Genomic DNA, 27,044 nt, shown 5'->3' on the forward strand with positions numbered 1-27,044 from the left:
AATTAATTATTAATTGAAACCTATTATAAAAGCTGATAAAAATAATCTTACTAAATCTAAGTCCTTGTCCCATTCTGACTCTCCTACTATGAAATAAGATATTGTAAACCATATTTATTGGCCGAATATAATCTTCAGTAATACGCCGTTGGCACTAAGATGAGCCATCGATTAACTTATCATAATGCGACATAAAGGAAATTGGAAACCGGTATGTTATGCTATCTGGGAAGTACAGATATTTCAGGTTGAAATATTAAGGCCATGTATTCTGAGGCGTACGCATCGTTTGGGATGAATAATGCACTCGATATACGCCTCGGTACACGATAAATAAATATATATTATATAGATTTAGGATGAAATCGTGGTGAAGTATTGATTTTGCTAATCGATGCTATATAGTAAAGTACTCCACATAGTAAAATATTTTTTAAGTTTATACTTATAATAAAAGCATAATAAACGTCCATCCTAACCAAGTATACCGGGACAGCCGACCAGACTTAAAAGGAAAATACCTGGAGACCTGAGATAGTACTATATTTTATTGTTTTTTTCATTTTGTTTTTAATTTTTTTATTATTATATTTTAATTAGCTCTAGATACGCCACTGGGGGTATCTCTCTTAATGTAATAAAAGAGGTCTATCATTCTCTGCTTAATGTAATAAATACATATTGCAGAACAAATTTGAGTAAAAAAAAGCCTATATTCATTATAAGGAGATATAACAATTGCTATCCATTTCTTCAGTAAATGCTTACATATGTATACGAGTATGTGAACCCAAATTTTTTTCTTTTAATGAAATTTTCTCCAAAAAGGTCAAAAAATCTATTTTATAAGGCCAGTTTCATCTTGACATCGTACCTTTATAATTAGCAAATAAATACAATAATTGTATTCTACGTTTTAGCTAAAAATACAAAGAAAAAAAAGGAAGACGCATTCTCAAAGACATTTGTGAAACTTTGTATTATGATAAAACTTATGGTTTTAACAACCATCATGATATATTATAAGCCTACGAAAATATATTTTTAAAAGTTCATATAATTTTGTAGTAATGGTTCGTGTAAAAATTTCAAAATTTTGTCGTAACAATTTCAGCAGGTGCTAAAGCTCATGTGTTACTGATTAATTGATAAAATTTCTTGAGGCAAAATGCCACCCAAACAAAGTTATATATAGTTATTTTCGCATATCACACCCTTATTAAATTTCCTTGGGGCAAAATGCCACCCAAACCAAGTTTTATATAATTATTTTCGCATATCACACCCTGTGTTTCATATATAATAAATTTATAAAATGAGATGATTATTTAGAATATTAAAAATTAAAATAATAGTACCTAGTAACAAACTAAAATTTGGTACACCCTGTGTTTCTATATAAGTTATAAAATGAGATAATTAGTCAGAGTATTAAAAATTAGAATAATAGTACCTAATAGCGAACTAAAATTTGGTACAATATAGATTATTCACATAAATTTATCTAGCAATATATCATAGAAATAGAAACGTTTTTAGTTTGATTATCGAATAGGTTCAAACATTACTCATTTTAATATTACAATTTATAAAATGTGCTCGTATGATAATTAAACAAATTATTCATCATTTTTACGTGAAAAGCTCTGTCGAATTCAAATAGCAATTTATATTGGATTAACTCATATTTATATTCGTGATGAAAATTACAAAATTTAGTACTAATTATATTTTATTCGCATAATGAACGTACAAAATCATTATAATTTTAATATTATATCATGCAACTTTTTTTAGTCAAATTTAAAAAAAAACATATAATTACTGGCATACACAAGTCACAAGGAACAGAATTATTACAATGCATCGTAAAGTTTATCCCATATAAACAAATGAACTTCCGCTAAAAACTACATATTTCTCTGCAAATTATATACGGATGGTAAAGTTTTTCATATTATTTTTATTCCAACTGGACTGACAAACGCAGGACACATGTGTTCGCAGCAAAAAAGTTCAATTCGCTGTGATGACCGAGTAACAAGAAACGCAAAGCTGAAAACCGAATCAGGGCGTATTTTCGGAACGTGTCGCTTCAAAAGCAAATCATAGTAGAAGCGATTTTGGAAAAAAAACTCAATATTATTTTGCCATGATTTATTCTTCGTTCCAGATGGTTTTCCACAACATGCTTTTCGCACAGTGTTTTTCATTCGTTAGTAATGGTCCAGATGGAACTAAATGAAGCTAGACACCAAAATCATATTTTTCACCCACAAAGATCCAGAACTGATTTTTTAAATTTAAAAACCGTTTGAAAAATAATACATGAGAACCAAGTTGATTTGAGTAGGTAAGAATTGGCATAGCAGTTTTTTTTAAATTAATTGTTAAAATTATTATGACGATTTGAGGAATCATAGTATGATGATGAAGTTTCTGGTTTCAAGGAACATCTAAAGATATTACAAATCTACTACTAACCGTGGTTTATTTATAATCTAGATCTTATTGATTCAATAGATTATTTACACACAAGAGTTATTGCAATGACTCTATAAAGTGCCACATTATTATATAAGTCATGATTACCATTATAAATTCCATACCAAAAACTTGAATATATGTAACATATATTCAAACGCTCATAAATTTAATAGTGTAATATTTTTCATCAATTTCTTATCACAAATTTTATTTAATAGAAATATTTAATATAAAACCAGGCGGAGCACTATATAGAGTGCTATGAAATTATTCAATGGGCTTCCAAAAGATATAAAGATGACCAAGGAAAAGAATAAGTTTTAATTAATTTAAAAGAATATTATAAATAAAATCTAGATGAATAAATTAGACAAAAGTATTATTGTAAAAATATATATACGTATGATTTTATTATAGAATAAATAATATAAAATGTTGTATTGACCATGTTATATACATATATATAATAATGACATGTACAAAATAAATATATACTATTGTATAGATATTTTGTACGATCTCTCATACCAGGCACTTCTGGCTATCTGCGATCTATAAAATTTATATTAAAATTCAAATAAAATATTACGATATATGTATTTTCCATCGTCACTATGTAACATTTTTCTTACTCAACTTATTTTCGGAATAGACATTTTCAAACCCATTATATAGAAACGAGTAAAGGCGGACTACGAGTACAATTAGCTTGTGTTTCTATAGGTCAAAGGAACTTGCAGAACAAGCAGGTTCAGATAACAAAAAAGCTGAGAGTATTTTTTTCTATTTCTGGAGTAATACGTTTTCACATATCCTAAACATTTGTAGACGAGCTTCTCGATAAAAGTAGTTAAAAAAAGTAATTTTACTCTTGCAATAACATTTATGCATTTCTCAATAAATAACTGAGGAATTGCATTCGCTTTGTGCACTATAAATTTACTAGCATTTATATTTTATGAGAGTTGCCAATTTGGTAACGAGCTTTTTGCAAATATACTTAGGAGTAATAACTTTAATAAAACTATACATTATTAAATCAATTAAAAATTTAATAACTATGTACCCTAAACTATGGAGCTTTTAAAAATAAAACCTTTCACAAAAAGTTATATAATTCAATATCCGTGAACATCATGTGCCGGCAGTAACTCAATAAATTTTGATGAAATTTCCATATTAGATTCGAAATACAATGAATCATATATCTTTGAAAGCTCCTGTTCACAAAATCATGTTAGATGTGTGAGTGATATGTGATTTGATTGGATTTTGCCTGAATGTGACACCAGTCAGCGATATTTCTTCAGTTTGCGTGATGATTTTCAATACTAGCAATGAATGGGAAAACACAAAAAATGCTGCAGTGTACATAAAAAAGGGTTGATGTATAAAAAGTGGCATAATTTTGAAACATTCTGTATTGAAAAACTATTGCAATAAATCAACTAAATTTTAATATTCATATATACAAAAGCATTACTCAGATAATAATTACTTTTTATTGTATTATTTTACCTTTATTACAATATTATATAGGATGAGTTTTAGAGTATTCTTTTGTTATATTTATTATTCTTTTAAGATGAATTGAATGCTAAATGAGTCATGAATAATCAGTATACCGTTAAAAGCAACATTATAAACTTTACTTTTAAAAATCGAAAGAATACGGTTGAACAATGAATAAAACATATATCATGTACTAGCTTTTCACTTGACCTATATGGAAGTACGAGCTAAGGTTCTGAAAATGTGCGAAAATTCTATGGAATTTAATTTAAACTACATTTAAAGTATTTATTTTTATTAGATCGCAAACTTTGATTTCAATAGCTCTTGTATTCCCAAACTTTTGTCTATGTAGTGTGAAAAAATTGATACATCATAAAGCTTTATATTTTTCAATAATATGTATGTTTGATTATGTATGCTTGAATTTTGTGAAAATAATTTCTATCAAATTTAATAATGAAGTCTATGATAAAAATACATGGTTTGATATTATACTATCATATAAAAATTATGACTTTTATAATATAAAGTAATAACTAATAGAATTTGTGCAATAATTAAAATACTCCAAAAATCTAGTCACAATTAAGCGTAAAAGCGAAAAAATAAAAATCTATAATAAATATGATTAACAAGGAGTATATTTTACCTAGACTGCAATCTTAAATAATTGCCTTTCTCAAGTTCCATCAGCTCATATACTAAAAGACAGCTACCGAGCAAGTCTGATTAAGAACGGATAATCGCACTGCCATAGCACGGCAGTAACAATGAGATGCGGAAACGAGATTAGACATCTTATTTATACTAACGATATAAGGAAATTTAATTACTAGATAATATTCTCATCTATTTATTAGCAATGGAATTGGCAAGCTTTAAGTGATACTAAGGCGTGACAGAAAATTTAAATTTGAATCACTAACATACTTTGAATTGTGTTACAACAAAAAACAAATAGATTTTTAAGAAGTGATGATTATCTGATCAAAATCTAGTTCTGGTTATACACCTATAATATTTTTAGGAATTAATTCAATTATTTGATAATACGATGTTTGATCGATATTTCTTAAGTGTACAGCTTGCATATATTGAATTAATTGATAATATTTAAGCAAAATTAATTAACATATTTAAAATTGATGATTTAACGTTAAAAAAATTATTCAATATGTTTATTTTTCAAAGAAATCAATTTTACGTATGCGGAGCTTTAAAGCTCAATTTTCCGGTGGAGACGCCATGTACTTTTATCATACAGGTCATACATAGTTTCGAGAAAAATTATTTTTAAAAAAATGTTTAAAAACAACAAATAAATAATGCACACAAATAGCATATAGATCCAATTTAAAAAAATCTGTTAATTTAGAATAGTTTCAATAAATTAATTAATTTTTATACCACTATTATTTATATCATTAGTTGTAGTATCTAATAAATATATTGGGTAGTTAAATCATTATTGTGTATGATTAATATAAATGTTAGTATTATTTTTAGATCTGTTGAAAATTTTAGACTTTGCTGGTGTACCAAGTACATGATGTGCAACTTCTAAAATGATTCCACACGACGTAAAGCCTTCATTAAAATAGTTAGTTGTAGGTAGAGTGTATGCAACTCATTAAAATATTCATTAAAGGGTACAAAGTATGAAAGTAATGAAATAAACACATACGATATAAGCCCATCATTAAAATATTTAGTAATCACCCAAATTGTATTAAAAGCTTACCGTGCTGGGTACAAACTATTGGAAAATAGATAACTTTCTACATTTTGAATGTTAAATGACAAATTTTTCTTAAAGTGATATATTATACAATGGAAGTGATATAGAAAGTTCTGCAATGATTTTCTGTAACCAAGATTTATTTTTCGATAGAGATTAAGCGCCAATTTACATAACGTTAAATATTTATCCACCTTACCCCGGAAATAATAACATTTCCCTGTGTATAAACAATATTATCATCTCAAGTGTTTCGAACGATGAATAACGCAGACAAGAGTTTTACAGATAACATGGAAATTTTCGAAAGCGTGTTGATTTTGGATTCTTGCTCGCTCGTTAGCAAACGTTCTTTCGCGATTTGTTAGCACAGCCGAGTAGCGGAATGGTTTATGCAAATATACGAATGTGTGCAAAAAATTCTACAAAGAGTTTGTTCAGAGTACATTACTTTTTTATAATTCATATTTTACTGCAGGCTTAAATCTGTATACATAAAATAACGAACTTGGGTAAATGTATCAGATTTAATAAAAAGTGTACTGGAAAAATGTCTTTTGATTAAATATCTTGGTAATTGATACTTGTGACTATTATAAATATCGTTAATGAAAATCAGACCGCAGCTGCAAGGAGCAAATGCGAATAGAGTGCTCGATAATTGATTACCGTACTTTCAGTTCAGTCATCGGAATAATTAACTGGGTATAGATCCAGAAGGAGCATTAACAATTCATTTAAAACAAGTAGCTTTAGAATATGAAGAACCACTATAGGTAATTAGAAACCTATAGGGGCTTTTACTTGTAAATCAATTCTGCGCGTATAAGAATTTACATGACGTATTATAATGATCATAGGCTTGTATTTAACCAAAAACCTTAGTTTGCTACTTTTTTTAAAAGACCTTGTTTAATTAGCAACGTATTATTCATTAAATTTTAACATATTTCTATTACATATCGCATTTTCAAAAGTACTTTACTATATCTGTCTTTTCCCTTATTTCCAGTAGATATCTATTCCCGTCTGCAAATTTTCAAAGCGCGTTGTATTACATAAGTTTCATTCCGCAAACCTGACACTACAAACAATTATTTGCACGGTAGTATATTCTTCTCATGAAGTTTTTGCATTAAAAGTTAGAGCTACAACTGTAGGAACATGTGCAAGTTTTTGAATCAAGATATCATAAACTTATTGTTAGTTCAGATAGAAGACCGTGTATATAATTTATAAGAATTATATATTTGCATAATATGATGAAAATAATATTTTTATAAATGATACTTTGTATATGAAATATTTGTTGCGTGATTAATTTTATTAGATACGATGGTGAATTTAAACAGTATAATAAACAGAATTTAAACAAATCTCAAGAAAATAGTTAGTTAATAATAAAACATATCTACTGAACAATTTGCACCTAACATTATTAACTTCCCTTAGAGCAAGTTATAGTAATGGGCCAGAATTTAAAAATAATTTTTTTTGCATAAAATTCACGTTTCAGAGGTTTCTGAACATTTTGGCATACTTCGGAAAAATGGATGTGTGTGTGTTTTGTGTGTCCGCAATTTTTCGTCCACATTTTTGGGCGCACGGATCAACCGATTTGAATGGTTCAAAAAACATTTGATTCCTATTGATGGGGAGATGTGCTGATTAGTTTTTGGCCAAGGCAGGTCCAGCCGTTACAAAGATACGGAGTAAAAAGTGCAGAAAATAGAAATCGAGTTTTTGAGAGAACGGAGTATCCGATTTGAATGATCCAAAAAATATTCAATTCGTAATGATGGGCAGAAGTGGTGATTAGTTTTTGTCAAAGGCAGGTCTAGCCATTTTGAAGATACAGAGCTAAATTTACAAGAAATTGCAGTTTTTGAGAGAACTAAGCATCCGATTTGAATGATTCAGAAAACTTTCTGCTTGTGTTGACAAAATAATTGCTTTAGGGATTTTTTTTGTATTTCGAAAATAATTCAGATTTTAATTTTAATTCTGGCTAAAGTTTTAAAACTCACTTATATACTTTAAACAAATAATTTGAACTTTGTAATTCAGTTTATATAATTCTTATAAATATTAGACAATGTTGCAGTATTTATAATAATCTATTTGAAAACATTTGATAATCCTCGAACATTTAGTTAGCGTGCGGGAAATTCCAGCAATTTGCTTTAAGGCACGATGCCATACACCACTAGTTTGTAATTGGCATGAAATTGATCTAATAGTTTATTACAATCTTCAAATATTTAAAAATAAACTTATTAAAACTTTGGGGAAAAAAAAGTTAATCTTCAAATATTTGAAAATAAACTTATTATATATGATTGAAAATTTTGATATTTTACCTGCAATTGGGAAACCACTTGTTTTTATATTTCACTTAGTTTTTATATTTCATATTTACTTTCCTTAAATTTTTGCTTTCAAATTAAATTATTACGTTCTGGGCAGTTTTATGGAACTAAGAATTATATATTAGATACATTAGTTTTAGGATTTTTAACTAAACTACTAATATTAAAAACATAAGTTTCGTATAACGTAAAATTTGAACTACACAAAAAGGATTTTCTTATATATCACCAAAAGGAAGTTTGCTTTCTTCTTACACCATCCCTAAAAATTATTCTTTTAATTTTTTCGTCAACCTGAACACGCTCATTAATCACGACCTCTTAATGTTGTTTGCAATATCAGTGCAAAGATTCGGCTTTGAAATTTAAATTAAATTTCTTCTTATCTCGGCGCGATATTTCATCTCCGGCGAAATGGTTTACATGCGCAATCAAACAATATCAGCGAGCGCGGAAAGATATCGTATCCTGTAATTACGCCCTGAGATGTATTACTTTAGCATAAGCTTTTAAGATACACACCAGTAGGAAAAGCTCATAATAATAGTCTGGCTTTTGAGATATAAATTAAGATGAGACAATATTGTGTAGGTTCGACAGATGGTGCGGATTATTCATTTAATAAATAATAACTTTTTATTACTAGATTTCGACTACACCTCTGGTCTCCAAATATAAATCAGAAAGAATGTAGACAGATGTGATGTCCACGAATCCCGAAGGAGAAGTTTATGTTTTCATCAAAAAATCCGATTCGCTAATTTTATGTTTTCTCGACGTTTCAAGCCATCCTGAATCGAATGAGACCAAATTTGGAAAAAGTATGTGTGTGTGTGCGTGTGTGTGAACAGATTTTTTTGCCGTAAATCGACGTTTTCTCAAAAACAGCTGGACCGATTTCAAAAATTTAAAAGCCATTCGATGTATCGCCATGAGTACTAGCGTTTCTGAGTTTTGTGTGACGATCGGCCGAGCCGTTTCTTTGTAAATCGCAGAAAAGTGAAAAATTTTTCGTCCACGTTTTAGCCCGCACTTCTTAATCGATTTTGAAAATTTAAAAACCGTTTGAAAGATATTGCTTGGGAATCGTGCTGATTAGTTTTTGGTAAAGATCGGCCGGGCCGTTTTCTTGTAATAAAGTATTTAAAAAAAAAATCGACGATTTTTCTTATTACTTTTTTGACGGTAGATACCATAGTCTTCTAGATCATACTAAAATATTACGGCCCTACGAAAACTCGTTTAGTTGTGAAAATTCGTCAAAGTTTGCAAAAATTAGTATTGTCTTTTTGGCATTTGTCAAAATTAGAACTTTCATCGACGTTTGCTCAAAAACGCCTGAACCGATTTCAGAAATTTAAAGGCCATTTGATGTATCTCAATGAGGACTGACTATAATTTGTCAGTTTGAGACGGTCTGCCGAGCCGTTTCTTTGTAATTTGGAAAAAAGTGTTAAACTTTTCGTCCACATTTAAGCTCATACTACCGAATCGATTTTAAAAAATCAAAAACTGTTCGAAAGATATTAGTTGGGAATGATATAGAGTAGTTTTAGGTAAAAATCTACCGAGCCGTTTTCTTGTAATTAACTGTTGAAAAAAAATTAAGCCGATTTTTATGGAACTTTTTTTGGCGAGATATATCCTATGGTCTTATAGAACTTACTGAATTAGTACAGCCTTACGACAAGTAGTTTAATTTTGAAAATTCATCAAAGTTTGATAAAAAGAAAAGTTTTTTTGACGTTTGTTAAAATTAAAATTAGACGATTTACTTGGTATAACGATAGAGTACTTGGTTTTAATGAACATAGAAACCATTAAAGTCCTATGGAAACTGGTTCAATTATAAAAACTGGTGATTTTTGAAAATTTGCTATAAGAAAATACTCCGAGTCAAAGTGTTCGTTCGTTTTCAATCATGTGTAATAAATCCACTCGGAATACTTCTAATCACTCATAAATTAAATTATTTTTTATAGATTAAGCCGATTATTTACACATATCGGGAAGTTCATGTAACTTGTCTCAAGGCTAAATACCAAACCAACTAGTTAGTTTATTATTAGATTTCGACTACGCCCCTGGTCTCCAAATATAAATCAGAATGAACAAAGACAGATGTGATGCCCATGAATCTATAATTTTTATCTATCACTGACCTGTATAAATTTCGCCTGGTGAGTATTTATCAGGACTGCCCAGGATGCGCAATCTGAACCGCCCATCAGCCGGCAGGCGAGGCGCTGTACTGCCGTCCGGCGTACGATCACATCGCAACGCGAAACAATGTCCACATATTAGGGATACAACAATTAAACTACAACACCACCTGTAATTAATAATTATACGTTAATTTAATTAACTAGACTATGTAGATACATAATTAATATTTACGTACTTTATACTTTTTAAAAACAAAGTATAATTTTTTTTATTATTATTTATTTCTTATAACCAATCTGAACCTTGGGTTCAATGGGGTTGTTAGCTGACGGGTACAGGGCTTTTAGAAATTCCCCCAGTGGGGAATTTCCTTACATAAATATATTAATTGTTAATTTATTAAATTATATTTATTTGCGGATGGAGAAGTTTAGGTGTAAGCCAGAAAATTTGATTTACTGTTTTCTTAATATTTCAAGTCATTCTGAAGCATTTGAGACCAAATTCTGGAAAAGCATGCGTACTTATATGTGAGCCGATTTATCTGTGTCAGACGAAATGAATGTATCAATTTTTTAATTTTGAAGCTATTTGATGTATCTTGCGTTTGTCAGTTTTAACAAAAATCCTAAAATAGTAAAGACGCAATTATATAAATTCGTTAAAATAATGAGCTGCGCTTTTAAGACATATCAGCACGTGGGTGTTCTCTTTAATTGATGACCAGATTTTGTTTTTAAATTGTTAGAAATATATTTAAAAATTTAATTGATTAGTTTTTAGTAAAAGTGAAAAGTTTACATCCGAAATATGTGTTTGTATATGAGCCGATTTTACTGTGTGTGTATGTCAGCAAAAACAGGTGCATCAATTTTTAAAATGACAAAGCTATTTGATGCATCTTACATTTGTAAGTTTGAACAAAAAGTCTAGAATAGTAAAAACCTAAAAAGTTGGTTTAATTATATAAATTCGTTAAAATAATGGGCTACGCTTTTAGACATATAGGCACGTGTTTGTGCACTATAATTAATATATTTACAGATTTTATAAGTTGTTTGAAATATATATAAAAATTGAATTGATTAATTTTCAGTAAAAGCTAAAAATCTATCAAGACTTTTTCTTGAAATTAATTGTTGAAATTAATTAATTAAAAATTTGCTGCTTTTTATGAACCTTTTTTGACAATATATATATCATGGTCTTATAAAACATACTAAAATGTTACGGCTCTACAACAAATAGTTTAATGTTGAAAATTTATAGAAGTTTGAGAAAATATTGTAGTCAAAATTGGTGTGAAAAGTTGCTTTTGTGATGTGATGAGTCAAACATTATCAATTCATTAAAATTTGAAATAATAAAATACAATTTTAGGGCATACAAGCACGTGTCAATGCAATATACCGGTGAAAATTTTATCTAAATAGCCCGTAGGGTAAGTTAATAATCGTCCAAAAATCGAAAATGTAAATTTTTACATATCTTCACGTTACAGAGGTTTCTGAACATTGTGGCATATCTGAGAAATAAATATTTTTAATCCGATCAAGTTTCATTTATTTACTTTCCATACAAACATATATTATCGTACAATTCATGAGCCCTTATAATTTGTCTATAAAATACGAATGATGAACGAAGTTACAGTACTTATAATAATCTATTTAAAAACATTTAAAATTCAAGACCGGAAGTTAATATTACTCATTGCATCCTATAAATAAAATTTTTAATTATAAATAAAACACTCACATAATATTTTACAAAAGTAATTTCCAATTCATGACTGATATGACATCTAAAATTGCTTTTATATATGAGAATCAACTATAGTTACCACTGACCTACTTCTGTCCCATAAAACGTAGCTCAAAGAAATGCTTACTAAAAGATTCAAGCTTTACGTTACAAAACCACGAAGTTGTAACTTTACTAATTTAGTAAATCTCCGTCCTCAATATGAGCCGTGGAATACCTCACAGGTATTAAATTCATAATTTCCCTCGAGTGAAATTAAAATTTTAATAAAACAAATTAGAAACGAAGTTTCGAAAGTAATTTGTGAGATATCCTCAGTCGTATTACTCAGAGATCAAAACTTCTTCAGCCGCGTATTATTCATCAAGTAACCGACTTTAAAACTTATATAAATCTCGAATACTAAAGATCTGCTTAATATATCATCCAGAATATTATCGTATTTCATCTCAACTTCTTCCGTTCCATTGTCTTCATGGCTTTTTCATTTATCAGAATATCCAATCGAACTTTCTTCAATGGGAACGATAGGTAATGGATTGCAATTTTCATTTAAAACTTTTGTCGTAGGTTTTCTATAAAGTTCATATCAGAATTAATTCTGAGGGAATAATTTTCGAAACCAATTCAACTAGCATGGAATTGCAAGTGACAGGTTGAGGTAACTACATTTCTTGAAAGAGTAACTAATATACATATATACATACATACATTTATACATATAAACATACATATATATTATACATATCTTATACATAAAAATGAATCGCAAAATGTGTTGGTAAGCGCAAAACTCAACAACAATTTGGTCAATTCTTTTTTTTAAATGTTCGTTGATGAAGGATGGTTCTTACGGCGAGAAAAAATCGAATAATTTCCGGGAAAACCCTAAAAACAGCTTTTTTCTTTTTCTCATACAAACATTTTCTAACTAAAACGTAGAATTAATGTGAGCTTTGTCGCTATTATATAAAGTTCATATTAAATTACAAGCACTCACTGGATTTTCTGGGATGTATGTGGGATATTATAAAAATAAATAGAAAAGGTTGCAAAAAACGATATGTCATTGTTTGTATTGAAAACAAATGAAAACTATCATCTGCCACAAATTTCAATTTACTTATGAACCTAGACAATATTATGAATAAAATTGAAATGTCTACATTATTATCGCCAAAAAGCAGCTGAGATGTGCCAGAAATTAAAATAATATAAACGACAGTATATGTATGGCAGATTTAATGATACGCATATGAACAGGATATGACAAATTAATTCGCTTAAAATATGAAATTAAGTATTGATCAAGGCAGGTCCTACCTTTAATGCGATGCATGCGAAAAATACGAGCGCACGCCTTAGGGGGCGCCAACAAAAGATTTGGATATTAAATTTTCAATATAAATTTTTTTTCAATATATAAATTCTTTGCATCTTTTACTAATCTTCCCACAATATTTTTAAAATTCGTAAAAAATTCACTTTATAACAACAAATGGGAAACTGAAGATTTAATACATATAATTTTAGATAAGCGGTAAATATTAGTATATTATATTAAAAAAATTGTAGAAATTGGTACAGGACAAAGTCTGTCGGGTCATCTAGTATATATATATATATATATATATATATTTATATAATATAAATGCAAATATTTAGTTTAGAAAAATAAAATCTTAATATATAAGTACCTATCTACAAAAATCATTTTCAGGATTGTAAATGAAGAAGTCGAGAATGTTGTAAAAAATATATAAATTGTACTGTAAAAAATATTTGTGCGCCTATTTTACATGATAAACTTTGGTAATTCATTAAATGATTATACAAATAGAAATATGATAGAATTATAACTACCCATGAAAACAAATTCTGCATATCATTATGTATTATACTATAGCCAATCAAAATATCTCGAGGCATAATTTTGAAAGTAATTTCATTCCTCATAAATTGAGCAAAAATCAGTTCGACATTTTCTGTTTAAAATATAATCGCACAATAATTCTATCCGTTTGTGGATTAAATTTGAAAAATATTCGCAATCTCAATATCCACCTCGCCGAAACAGCCTGTGACAATATATCATCTTGCAATTTTGTCGTCTATTGTGTCGCCGACGAAAGCAAAAGAAAAGAATTATAATGAAAAAGTTAACAGAAATGACGGTGATTCATTTTACGCAAGGACTTGGGCTAAATTGTTTACTGCCACACAATCTTTCTTAGCATTTAATTTTCTCCCGAGCTCACATGCTACCATCTGGCTTAGGAGTTAGTAGAAGAAATATGTAGGTCATTTTGTAAAACAGGTGTTAAGAGGAGTAGGATCTTTAAAATTAATTTATTTGATGTGATAATATTATATTAGTTTGCGAGATATTTTTACTCAATTTTTATTTCCTGAATTTTTTTACTAAGAAACTATCAAGTCTTGAAACTATCAACTTTTGATGATACTTCCCTACACACTTTGGTGAATGATTTTTTAAGAAAGCCTCTCGATGTCGATTATTTTATAATTTTAAACTAAAATTCAATTGTATCACTATTTTTAACTACGATCCAAGTAATTTAGGATTACAGATCGAAAGCTTGAATTAACAAAATTGCTAAAAAATAACCAGAATAATAGACCCAAGCTCTAGATATCACTCAAAAGCTCATAATTTTCAAACTGCGTTAGTCTAATTCTAATTTTTTTCATGATTAACACTATCACTGCGTTTTTGCTTAACGTTGAGTTCTGAGACACAGGGTGTCCCAGTATTCAATCACAGTCTTTTACCATTTTACAATCCTGATATTTTTTTTTAGTTTATCTTTAATGAGATATCTACTTTTTTAACAATTTATTTAAGATCTTATGGCTATTTTTTATTTTTGAGTAAAAGATAATCCTGATTAAATGCTTTTGATGATTTTTGCCAACACATTTTAGTGCATATTTTCTAAAGAAGACCTTTCAATGTCGACTAATTTTGAGAATTTTAAACTCATGGTTCAAAAAAGTCTTAATTCTTGAAAACTTGGGCCAATTGTGTCACTATTTTTAACTTTGGTCCAATAAATATTATTCACGATTACGTATCCAAAGCTTAAATAACCAAAATAATCGAAAAATAGACACATTTTTACAAAAGCTCTCGGTTGCAATTAAAAGCTCATAATTTTCACAACACGTGAATAATTTTTAACTTCCCGTAGGGTAAGTTATAGTAATGAGCCAAAAATCAGAAATAAAAATTTTTGCATATCTTAACGTTTCAGAAGTTTCTGATCATTTTGGCATACCTCAGGAAAAATGGATATGTGTATGTGTTTTGTGTGTCCGCATTTTTTCGTTTACGTTTTCGGGCGCACGGATCAACCGATTTGAATAATTCAAAAAACTTTCGATACCTATTGATAGGGAAATTTTCTGATTAGTTTTTGGCCAAGGATGGTCCAGCCGTTACGGAGATACGGAGCAAAGAGTGCAAAAAATAGAAATCGGATTGTTGAGAGAACGAAGTATCCGATTTGAGTGATACAAAAAACATTCAATTTGAAATGATTTAGAGAAGAGTTATTAGTTTTTCGCAAAAGCAAGTCCAGCCACTTCGAAGATACAGAGCTAAATATGCAAAAAATAGCAGTTTCTGAGAGAACTAAGCATCTGGATTGAATGATACATAAAACTTTCTACTTGTGTTGACAAATCAATTGCTTTTGGAAAAAAAATATTCTTTTAATCTTTTTTGTATATTGAAAATAATTCAGATTTTATTTTACTTCTGGCTAAAGCTCTAAAGCTCACTTATATACTTTGAATAAAAAAATTTAACTTTGTAATTTAGCTTAAATAATTCTTATAAATATTAGATAATGTCACAGTATTTAAAATAACCTGTTTAAAAACATTTAATTCTCCTCGAACAATTTGTTACAGTACGGGAAGTACCAGCAATTTGCCTTAAGGCGCGATGCCATACACCACAAGTTTTTTTTTATGAATCTTTTATGACAGGGTGTCCCAGTACTCAATTCAATATATTACTAATTTCAACTTAACACCATTTCAGGTGCTACGAATCCCTCGAGGAATTTCTTATAAATTCAGAATGTTTTCGTGTTGACGGACGCAATTTCGTTGACTATGCTCCAGTTGTAATCAATCATCTTTGCAAAGCTCGTTGTAAAGCCTAGCGATTTTCTTTTTAAAATACGCCAACACAGTCAACAGGGGATTTAGACATAATCATGAATGTTTAATACGATACCAAGTGTTCTCAAAATATTATATGAAAGATATTACAAATTCTAAATTGGAATTTCTATTTCAATCTTTCCCTGGTAGTTCTTTGGCAATGGATGATCCTGGAGGTGGCTTTTGTAGTTATATTTATTTGATTTTTTATAACACTATTTTTCTAAAATATGAACAACTCTAAAATAATATCAAAATCCGGTGTTCTATATTAATCAAAATTTGGTACCATTGAACTGTGGTATATCAGTATAAATACATATTATTGCATGTTTACATCATGTTCATTTATGTGATAATTAAACCCAGTAGGTACTCACTTTTGTAATTACAATATATCCACGATTAATATTGTATATTCACGACATTACGTACTAATATACCATTAAATATTTTACAATATTCGGTACATTATTCTAAGGAAGAACCATAATAATGTATATAAATATAATTATTATTTCTTAGAAAAATGTAAAAATATAGAATTACATATAGAAAATTAAATTACATTAAAATGTAGAAAAATTTTAAATAAGTAGTTTAGTTTAAAATATAGAGGATTATAAAATGATTTTTTTATTTAGGTAATTGTACAATTGCGGTGTAAGTTTTTTTGTAAATTACGTGATAGTTACTATTGTAAACAGGACTCAAAAATAAATTCCTTCTAAAAAAGTATAACCATTGCAATTTTATAGTTATTACTCATTGCACTTTTAATTAAATATGATTATATTTATAGAGTATATAAATGCGTTTTATCATAGTATTTACTTAGTGTACTATCATAGTATTTATTTAGTTTCAATTACTTATTCCCAATTATATAAAATCTTGAGAATTTCATCATTTATGAAATAATGCGCAAGATCTTTATTATTTTAACTAAATCATAACAAGCAAAATATAAATATTTTAAAGTGAAATTTAATCGTCAATAACTCTGATCAAATCTGAAATTTGATCAAAAGCTTAATAAATCACTTATTGAAATATATGAGAAAAACCAGAGAATATATAAAAAATTATAAATTACAAATATATATTTTATTTCGATGACTTTCTGATCCCCCATACGAGTATCATAATTCCTCTCCCAAAGCCATCTCCAATTTAAGAGGCAAACTCCTATAACATTCAATTTAAAAAGTTGATTGCATTCTAAACCTGGTTTTAGGATGTCATTTTCTTCTTGCGAGAATTCGTGGAATTTTAATTTGAAAAGTTTCTTCAATGTTTTCTGACGAAATACTAATTGTGCTCTACAGAAGTCGCTTTGGGAAAAATGTCGAGGAAATTATTTTGATGCTTCAAAACTAATTTGGAGTTTTGAAATTTCCAGATATAATAATAAAGCAATTATATAAAATTTAATAGATAATTTGATCCTTGGAATATAAATAGTGAGGATTTTTTAACACGTGAATGATATAGCATTCATATTCATATTCATATTGTAATTCAGAATGACATAAATGATATAGTATTCAAATTTTAAACTCAAATATTTTTTTTAATTTAATTCCATATAACCTTTATATTTTTGTAATTATCAAGTTAGTCAAGGCAATGACTAACAGATTATATAGATATTATAAAATTATTTCATCCTTTCCTATCTCAGCCACTAACTAGCTTTGGCAAGAATATTGCAAATAGAGCAGTTAAATACTTGGCGTGGATGCTATAGCATTCATGGTATATAGCGATCAAAATATGATAATCTGACTACTCTTATAAACGGTATTTAATCAATTTTCGGTTATCACAACCAATTTAAAAATAAAATGACAATCAATTTTTGTACCTTGTTGAAACTTTTAGGGTCCGTAAACAGTAATAATTATAAAGAAATTTATAAAATAATATAAAAAATACGTAATCTATACAAAAAGTGTTTTGTTTGTTCATATTTCATTTCACTATTACGATCATTTTAATTTTCCTTCAGTAAGATAAATGTATGTATGAAAATCATGTAAACATTCCATAACATCCCATGCAATTTGAACAATTTGAATAATTCAAAGTTTTCATCGAATACTGGTAACAAATAACCTAAAATATTCACAAATATTCAAAATATTTTAATAAAAAAATATGGTATGTGAAAATGGAAAAGAGAATTTGTTCTGCCTCTCACTATTGATATGATCAAAATATGAATATTTAAAAAAGCAATGGTATATGTCCAGGCTGGGGTAAACTTATCAATATTTATTTTAAAGCATATATGTATATATATATATATAATGATTTTTTTTAAATTATTTTTGAACAGCAATCAGAATCTTACGTCCTATGAGCTGTTGGGCCTCTCGGAAACTTCTCCTTCCTTCATATTTTTTTAGATGGTAACCCAATGGTTAATCCATCCCTATTTGATGATTTTGTTATTAGAATTAATCTAATAGGGCTGACATTTTATTGGTGCAGCAATGCCGGGCAAGGGCTATTTTCACTTGGAAACATATTGCTATCTATATTTTCAAGTGAAAATCGTTGTCACTGCTGCCTGACAACAGGCTGCTCGAAGTGGGTATCAAACCCGGGACCTCTGAAACAAGTCCCGTCGCTCTTAACCGCTTATCTACGGACGAGCCCATATAATGATTTAATTTTAAGTGTGTTTTATAGTATACATAAACAAAAATCGGAGTTTCTAATTAATCTCCTAAGGATAAATGTTTTTACCAGATGAAGTTTATTTTCCCCATGAGATTCCCAAATCGTCTACATGTGACTAATGTGGATTTTCGTATGAAAAGAATCGTTAATGTCTTTTTTCATTGTCCTTTATGTAGAATTTGGCACGAGACGAGTATAAAACAGCAGATCACGTTCACGGACGCCATAAATTCAGAGCGTCTGATATCTAAGGTTATTGATATGGTGACATTGACCTGCATATTATGACAATGCGTCCATGCCCTACATGCAGAGATGGATTTTTGAGAAATGAAATAACTGACTTATAGCTCAATTATATTATATATATATTGTATAATATAAAAAAATATTTTACCACAGTGGTGGATCTTTTTACCCGCAGATGATACCCCTATATAATAGCTTAAGGCATTTATTAAAGAAATAATCTATATAATGTCTGATATTAAAGAATAATCTGAGATATAATTTGACTTTGAACGAGTTCATCGTTATTTGAGAAGTTATACAAATGGGTCACTGAGTTTATTATCTTTTATTCTCCGTTTGCTCTGCACGCCCGGCTGCTCCGCGGGTTGCCCGCAAACATTTCCCGAAATTGTTTTTTAGCTCGATTTACCAATGTCTAAGAAATGCGAAATTTACGAGCAACAGAAGAACTTTATATTATCATATTTCTTGCCTCAGAAAATAGCCTAGCAACGGAAAAGAACTATATTATATTTATTATGAAAGCCAGGAAATTATTGATTGAACATATACATACTCTCTTTGATTTACACTTGCTAATTAATTGGTACTGAAGGTACGATGTATAAAAATTAAATATTTGAGGAAATGAATACAAACTTTTGAAAAACCTTACCCCAGATATATTTTTATAATTATAATCTAAATATCATTTATTAAAGCGATGGCAAAAACTACAATAGATAAAAAAAAATATTTTATATAACTATTTTTTTTTTTAATTTTAATTTTATTCTGCTATCTATATATATAATTACATTTAGGAAAGAATGCTGACAAGTTGTGGCGTATCTAACTAAAGCCAATATAATAAAAAAAACTAAATATATATAAAAAATGACTATAATATGAAAGTGCTATAAAACGACGTTCTTAAACCTTCAGCATTGTGAATCGTAAAACACTAATTTTCTGTGAGAGTAATTTAGTATAATGACAAAAAAATTATGAACTGCAAAAACTTGTAATGAAAGTTTTTAGATTATGATCTTTATGACAAACTATAAAGTGAACTCTAAAAGCATAAAATATTTTTTTATATTACTTTCATAAACTACTTAATTTATAACGCTTTTTATCTTTAAAAAATTAGATATCCAATTTTGTTTCTTGTCATTAAGAAACTGATTTCTAAGAATTATATAGCATAATAAATGTACTATAACTTAAAATGGTATATAAGTAAATGGTTGCTTGTAAAATGGTAATAAATCTGTGCAACATTTATAACTAGAATTTCCATAAATTACCAATAGAAAATAATACATATTATTAAATTAGTACTTATAAAATGATGACTACGATATGAACAAACAAATTTATGGCATAACAATTTATAGCAACAAGCGCAATAAATATAATTTTATAATTACCATCCGACTAAATCAAATGTGCAAAATTAATAATTACTATTTATAGACATACTAGATACTAGCAGAACTCATTGTATGGCATCATAAAATTATATTCAACGTGCGCCAGTTTGGAATTGGTAATAAATATGCCATATAATGGGCTCTGCAGTTTCCTCTATGCTAACGCTACATAAGCAATTTTCGCGGCTTTGGTTAGTATATTATATATCTCGATATTAAACATGGAAATTTATATTCATTGCCCCGAGCAAACGCTAAAGCCTACACTTTAATATATCTGCACTGTTTACAGGAAAATATATTTATGATTATACACATGCGAATGGCTAAGGTATGCTAACAGTTTATATAGTAACTACTAATAATTCATTTAGTATTTGGGGATTGCTGTCGGATAGGAAAACGATCTAATGATTTTTAGACCTGAAACTGATTTATTACAGAAGAGTCTCGTGCATTATTGTGAACGATGGTACTTTGGTGACAATGGAAATGCGATCACAAATTACAATCACGTACGGACTTTGCTTTGATTGTAGTCCTCTGTTAGAATACCTGAACGTCTAGGAGAATGTCTCATTCAGGCAGACGAATGGGGATGACAACTGCCTATTATACCACCAGAAGATGCATGGAAAAGTACTAAAATTAGTTGTAATAGGCATCACTCTAATTTCTCAAGAGCATTTCAGAATATTTTAAAACATTATTTGAACCAGACCAGACCAAACCAGATCCTAGCTGTTTCTTAGCTATATATAGAAAATTGTCTCATGCTACGAGTATTGTGCCTATATGAACTGGATCTGAGATTACATAAACCAAATAGTATTGTAAAATTTATAATCAATATTTTACATGAAAAAACGCATAGTTGTTGTATATTTCTTTTTAAAAGTTACTCTAAATTTATTATGCTTCATAATTTGAAACATCAGTTTCTTAATGACTTGGAACAAAATTGGATTCTCTAATTTTTAACAGATGAATTAATTTTATGAATATTTATTCATTACACAGACATATAAAATGGTGCACAATGTATATTCTTTGATTTTCAATGTAAAATTTATAATAAATATTTTTCATAAAAATACACATAGTTGTTTCATTAAAAATATATTTGAATATAGCATTCAAATATTTTTTTTAAAAATTTACACTTAATTTATTGTGCTTCATAATTTTGAAACTTCAGTTTCTTAATGACTTGAAACAAAATTGGTTATTTTATTTAATTGGTTACTTAATAACTCTAATTTTTAACAGATGAATTTGTTTTATATTTATTCATTACTCTAATTTTAACGACAGATGAAATGGTTCACAGCGTATATTTTTTGATCTTCAATGTAAAATTTATATTCAATATTTTTCATAAAAATACACATAGTCGTTGTAATAAAAATATATTTGAATATAACATTTAAATTTTTTTTAAGTTAGTTGATGACTTGGAACAAAATTGGTTATCTAATTTTCAAAATATTAAAGGCGTTATAAATTCAGTAGTTTATGGAAGTAATATAAAAAAATACTTTCTGCTTTTAGAGTTCACTTTATAGTTTAAGTAATAAAGATTAAAATCTAAAAACTTCTATTATAAGTTTTTGCAGTTCATAATTTTTTTGTCATTATACCAAAATACTCTCACAGAAAATTAGTATTTTACGATTCACAATGCTGAAGGTTTAAGAACGTCGTTTTATAGTACTTCTATATTATAGTCATATTTTTCATAAAAGGAAAGATGAAGTATGTTTGTTCGAACAAGTTTCCATTATTGCATTGAGTCAGCTAAAACTCCATATCATTACCATGACATGTAGACCAAATTAATTTTTAAAAGCCAAAAGCAAGTTTTTTGTTCGATTTGTCTGTCTTATTCATAACTTTTGTATACACTTTGTTATTATGCTATAAGTTAAACATAATTAGTTAATTACCAGCAATTAGCTTTATTTTTTGTGACATCTATATATTGTGTAATTAACTTCTTGTCGTTTTTGAGTAAAATTCAAACAGATAAGATAAAAAATCTAATTTAACTAAGACAAAATACAAAAAAAGAAAGGAAAAGAAAATTCACGACAAGGAAACAATAGGTTTCACATAGATTTCGTGTTTAAAAATTATGTTTCATTATATACCTATTATTATATTATATTCATAAGCTTTGTTTTGTGTTATGTATCTTTGAAAATTGCATTATCAAAAATCTATATAAACCATTTTGCTATTTATAGCAATTGTTTTTTAACCTATTTTTATATCTGTCGCAATCGTCCCTCGAGTGTGGACGGTTTCATTTTCATATAAAATATTCAAAGGTATATATTCACGGATTTTTTCACTAAGTTTTTTTTGGTTTTATTTTCATTAATTTAAGACTAATCCATCCGTATTTAAAGACAGCATTTCAGAATTTATTCCTAGACAAATGTTTAAATTACCATTTAATTTTTTTTTACTTCTAGCTAACTGATTAATTAAAAAAATTATTGCTGATCAAAAAAGAAGTGGCACAACCATACCCAGTCTCCCCTATTGCATAAAACATGTTTCCTAAAAATTATATTGGTTGTAACTGTTAATTGGTGATAAAAAATAATGTACCAAAGTTGTTTCAAGAATGTGTGATTCAAATATTTCTCTATTCCTATATCATTTTCAGAGGTTTTGAATTTACCACTAAAATTTCCCTCATAAGCAATATTTTCGTTCATATGAGGTAAAAACATTTTCTTGTGAAAATATGGCACGATGAACATAGTACGCTCTAAAGATGCGGTCGTACCACAGGAAGATATTAAATATTCCAGAGGAGAGATCGGGTACTTATCTCTACTTTATAGAAAGCACGATCCAAAATTTAGAGAGCGCTTGCATAGAATTTCGAAGCATTAATGTCTAAAACATTGTAAGTCAATACATATTGGGAGTAGGAAAAGAAATATAGGGTACATTTTCCTTGAGAGGAGTGTGAACCATGAGCAATAATTTTACTTAGTAACTGTAGTATCTGCAAAATTGAGTTTAAAATCAATTAATAAGTAATATTTATGTTCTACGTTTATAATGGCCTATTGCCAGCTGTTGTTTGCAATTGTTGCAAATATATTGAATTGTTACAATTAACATGTTAATTGCCATGTCAGTAATACATGTCTGATGCTCAGAAGTTAGACATATGTATCTGACATACGTGATTTGGTAGAAGATCACCTCAATCACAGATGTCCGATGTATTTGCAATATATTTAGAAATTGACCTCCCTATCAAGAACAAAACCTGAAAATTTTGTTCCAAAAATGCATCTGACATATAAGACAGACAGAACTTATCGAGAAAACAAGTTTTTGATATATGTCAGTCATATATGTATAACATAAAAAATAGCAGGTATTTTGCCAACTTTTTTTTTCTTTGCTACATTAAGTTTTTTTGTTACATTCAAGTAAACTATTGGCGCATGGCTTAGTTTCTTAAGGCGAACTGTTGAAACTTTACTTACCAAAATCTAAATTATTAATAAAAACTTTGCACAACTTTTTAAAAAAATTAGATTTTTGAGAAATTTTGAAATTGGTATGGAACCCATATAAATATACACAAAATTTATACTTATTATTATAATCTTTATAAAATATTTGATAATACAATGTACGTATCTCTAATGTTCATTTTTGACCGCCAAATCGCATTATATTTTACTTTTTTTATAAAATTTCCGGAGACGATGGACCTACCTTTAAAAAAATTTAAAGGTTGTTCGTTTTGTCAATACAAGTAAAATGTTTTTTGAATTATTTAAATCGGATGCTCAGTTATCTCAAAAACTGAAATACCATTTTTGGCACTTTTTGCCCCGTATCTCAGAAACGACTAGACCTGACTTTGCCAAAAACTAATCAGTACGTCTTCTTATCAGTAGAAATCGAATGTTTTATTAATTATTTGAATCAGTTAATCCGTGTTCGCGAAATCGTCGACGAAAATTTGTATCCACACACACACACAAACACACGAATTTCGAATTTTTCTGGATTATTCAAATCGGATGTATTCGCACACACATACGTAAGCACTATATATAAATATAAATTTTTCTGATATTAATAATTCTGATAGAAAATTAGTATTTCCTAATTGATCAAAAAATTCAATTTTAATACATTTATATAATACTATCCACAGAAGAATATTTGTAGTATATTACTCCCACACAGATTCAATGAAACATACTACAGAGATAGTTATTAATTGAAAATCTAATTAATCACGAAGCCGACGGCGTTTAATTATTTATTACCATCCGCAATGCCGTTGCATAAATACCTGATAATAATTCTCTAGTTGAAATTATTGCGAGACTTATTCATATTTCACCTGCTTGTAGGAGACTTGGCTCATTTCAAAGAGATTTGGCACTTTGCCAACTGTAAGGAAAGGCAAACGCCAGCGAATTCCTTCAGTACGCTCAGATCAGAAGAAGCTCTAGAGTTTTGCTAGTAACTCGTGAGTTGCATTTACGTGGTTTGATTTGCAAATATCCCCTGAAACGCCCTCATTTCGCCCACTTCTAATGCAAGAGCTTTGCTGCATTAGGAAACTACGCTCGGGAATACCTTCAACATACGGATCTTAAGAACACTTGGGAACAAGCTAACGTAAATTAATTATCAAAACATTATTCTGAGCTCTGATTCTAATCGTATTAACGTACAAATTAATAATAATGTACAATAAATAATATAAAATCCTGATTCCGTGATGGCAAATAGGTTTTTTTACCTACGTAATTGAGATGTGGCAAAGGCATTCCTCGGGCACTCCGGCAGCAATTTATATCCGTCGAAAAAAGACGATGATGGCATCTTCAATTACAAAGTGGCTTCTGTATATTCAAGATCAGGTTAGTGATAAAGCACGTCTGAGCACTCTGCGCACAAATTCAATAAGTCGCAGTCGGTGAGCGAACGTTTATTCTTCGGCTCTTCTATTTCAATAAAGGGCCAAAGAAGGAGTCTTTTCTTTCAGCAGTATTACGTGAACGTCTGATATATTGAGAAAGATTATGTGTTGTGCCATGTGATGATGATATATATATATATATATATATATATATATATATGTATATGTATATATATTATATATATATATATAAGGTGAGGAAAAATTCGTGAAATCAGGGCACCCATTTATAAAGACAGAAGCTCTATTTATCTGGCACGTGAGAATATTAAAAAGGATACCAACAACTTTCGGAGTGTTACTTCAATAAATATTTATTATACTTTAGAGATAGCATTAATCTTATGTTAACGCGAAAGATATATGTCGCTTTTCAAAACCGACATCGGAAATCTGTGTGACATTGTATTAAAATGCAAATCGAGGCGAATGCTTTACCAGTGTCGCAAGTCATGTAAGAGCTTTCATACAATACAAAATACATTATGACAGAACGAAAAATATTTTTGGGCAATTATAATACTATCAGGCGAAAAGTACAACATTGAAGATTATCACAAATAAAATGTCATCATTTCTACAAATATTAACTTGTAGGGTAAGTTATAGTAATCGCAAAAAAAATCGAAAATGAAATTTTTTGCATATTTTCATGTTTTGAAGGTTTCTGAACATTTTGGCATACCTTAGAAAAAATGGATGTATGTGTGTGTATGTTTGGATACAATTCTTCGTCGATTGAAATAACATTTGATTCCTACTGATAAGAAGACGTGCTGGTCAGTTTTTGGTAGAGACAGGTCCAGCCGTTTCGAAGATACGGTGCAAAAAGTGCCAAAAACGGTAATTCAGTTCTTGAGAGGACGGAGTACTCGATTTGAATAATTCAAAAACATTTTACTCAAATGAATAATTGTTGAAATTTTTGATTAGGCAGGTCAAGTGGCTTTGGAGAGGAAAAAAGGGATTCAAATATTTTATAAAGTTTGTAAAAATGAGTACTATTTTTTGTTGCAATTTTGTTGGGTTCCTTACCAAGATTTTTAATTTTTGAAGTTTACTTATACGGTTCAAGCAAATTTTAAAATGTTCAAAAAGTTTTATACTTCAAATATAAATTTTAAAATTACAATTCAGGATTAAATGCGTAATTCTAATCGTAAGAAATATACCCTCAGATGGATTCATTCATTCATCTCCTGCTAATGTAAATTTTCTCAAGTGTTTTGAGCAATAAGATCGTCACTGTATATTTCATGAACGATAAAATATATAGTGATTATAATTATCTATTTGAAACTTTTAACAATTATTAGTAATCATTGATCAATATTTATTGATTACTGATTTTTCTAGCAATTTGTCTTAAGGAACGATGCCATGCACCAATAGATTCATTTTTTGTTACTATGCTCTTAGTGGGTTTCTACCACAAATTTTATATTGAAATTACAGTTGTAACAAATTGAATTCGAATTTTC

At 28.7% G+C, this 27,044-nt stretch overlaps 1 protein-coding gene across 1 annotated transcript in view; it reads right to left on the minus strand.

Moving 5' to 3' along the window:
• The window catches only part of LOC113373429, a 139,926-nt gene that overhangs the window by 88,665 nt on the left and 24,217 nt on the right, over positions 1-27,044 (minus strand). Inside the window, exon 2 of the mRNA XM_026613724.1 lies at positions 10,272-10,441. Coding sequence (XP_026469509.1) covers positions 10,272-10,441 — 170 coding nt within the window. The remainder of the gene's footprint in view (positions 1-10,271; positions 10,442-27,044) is intronic.

The sequence above is a fragment of the Ctenocephalides felis genome, unplaced genomic scaffold, assembly GCF_003426905.1.
Source record: "Ctenocephalides felis isolate EL2017-DRISC unplaced genomic scaffold, ASM342690v1 CF-g0.4_SCAFFOLD_01604, whole genome shotgun sequence".
NCBI classification, from domain to species: Eukaryota; Metazoa; Arthropoda; class Insecta; order Siphonaptera; family Pulicidae; genus Ctenocephalides; species Ctenocephalides felis.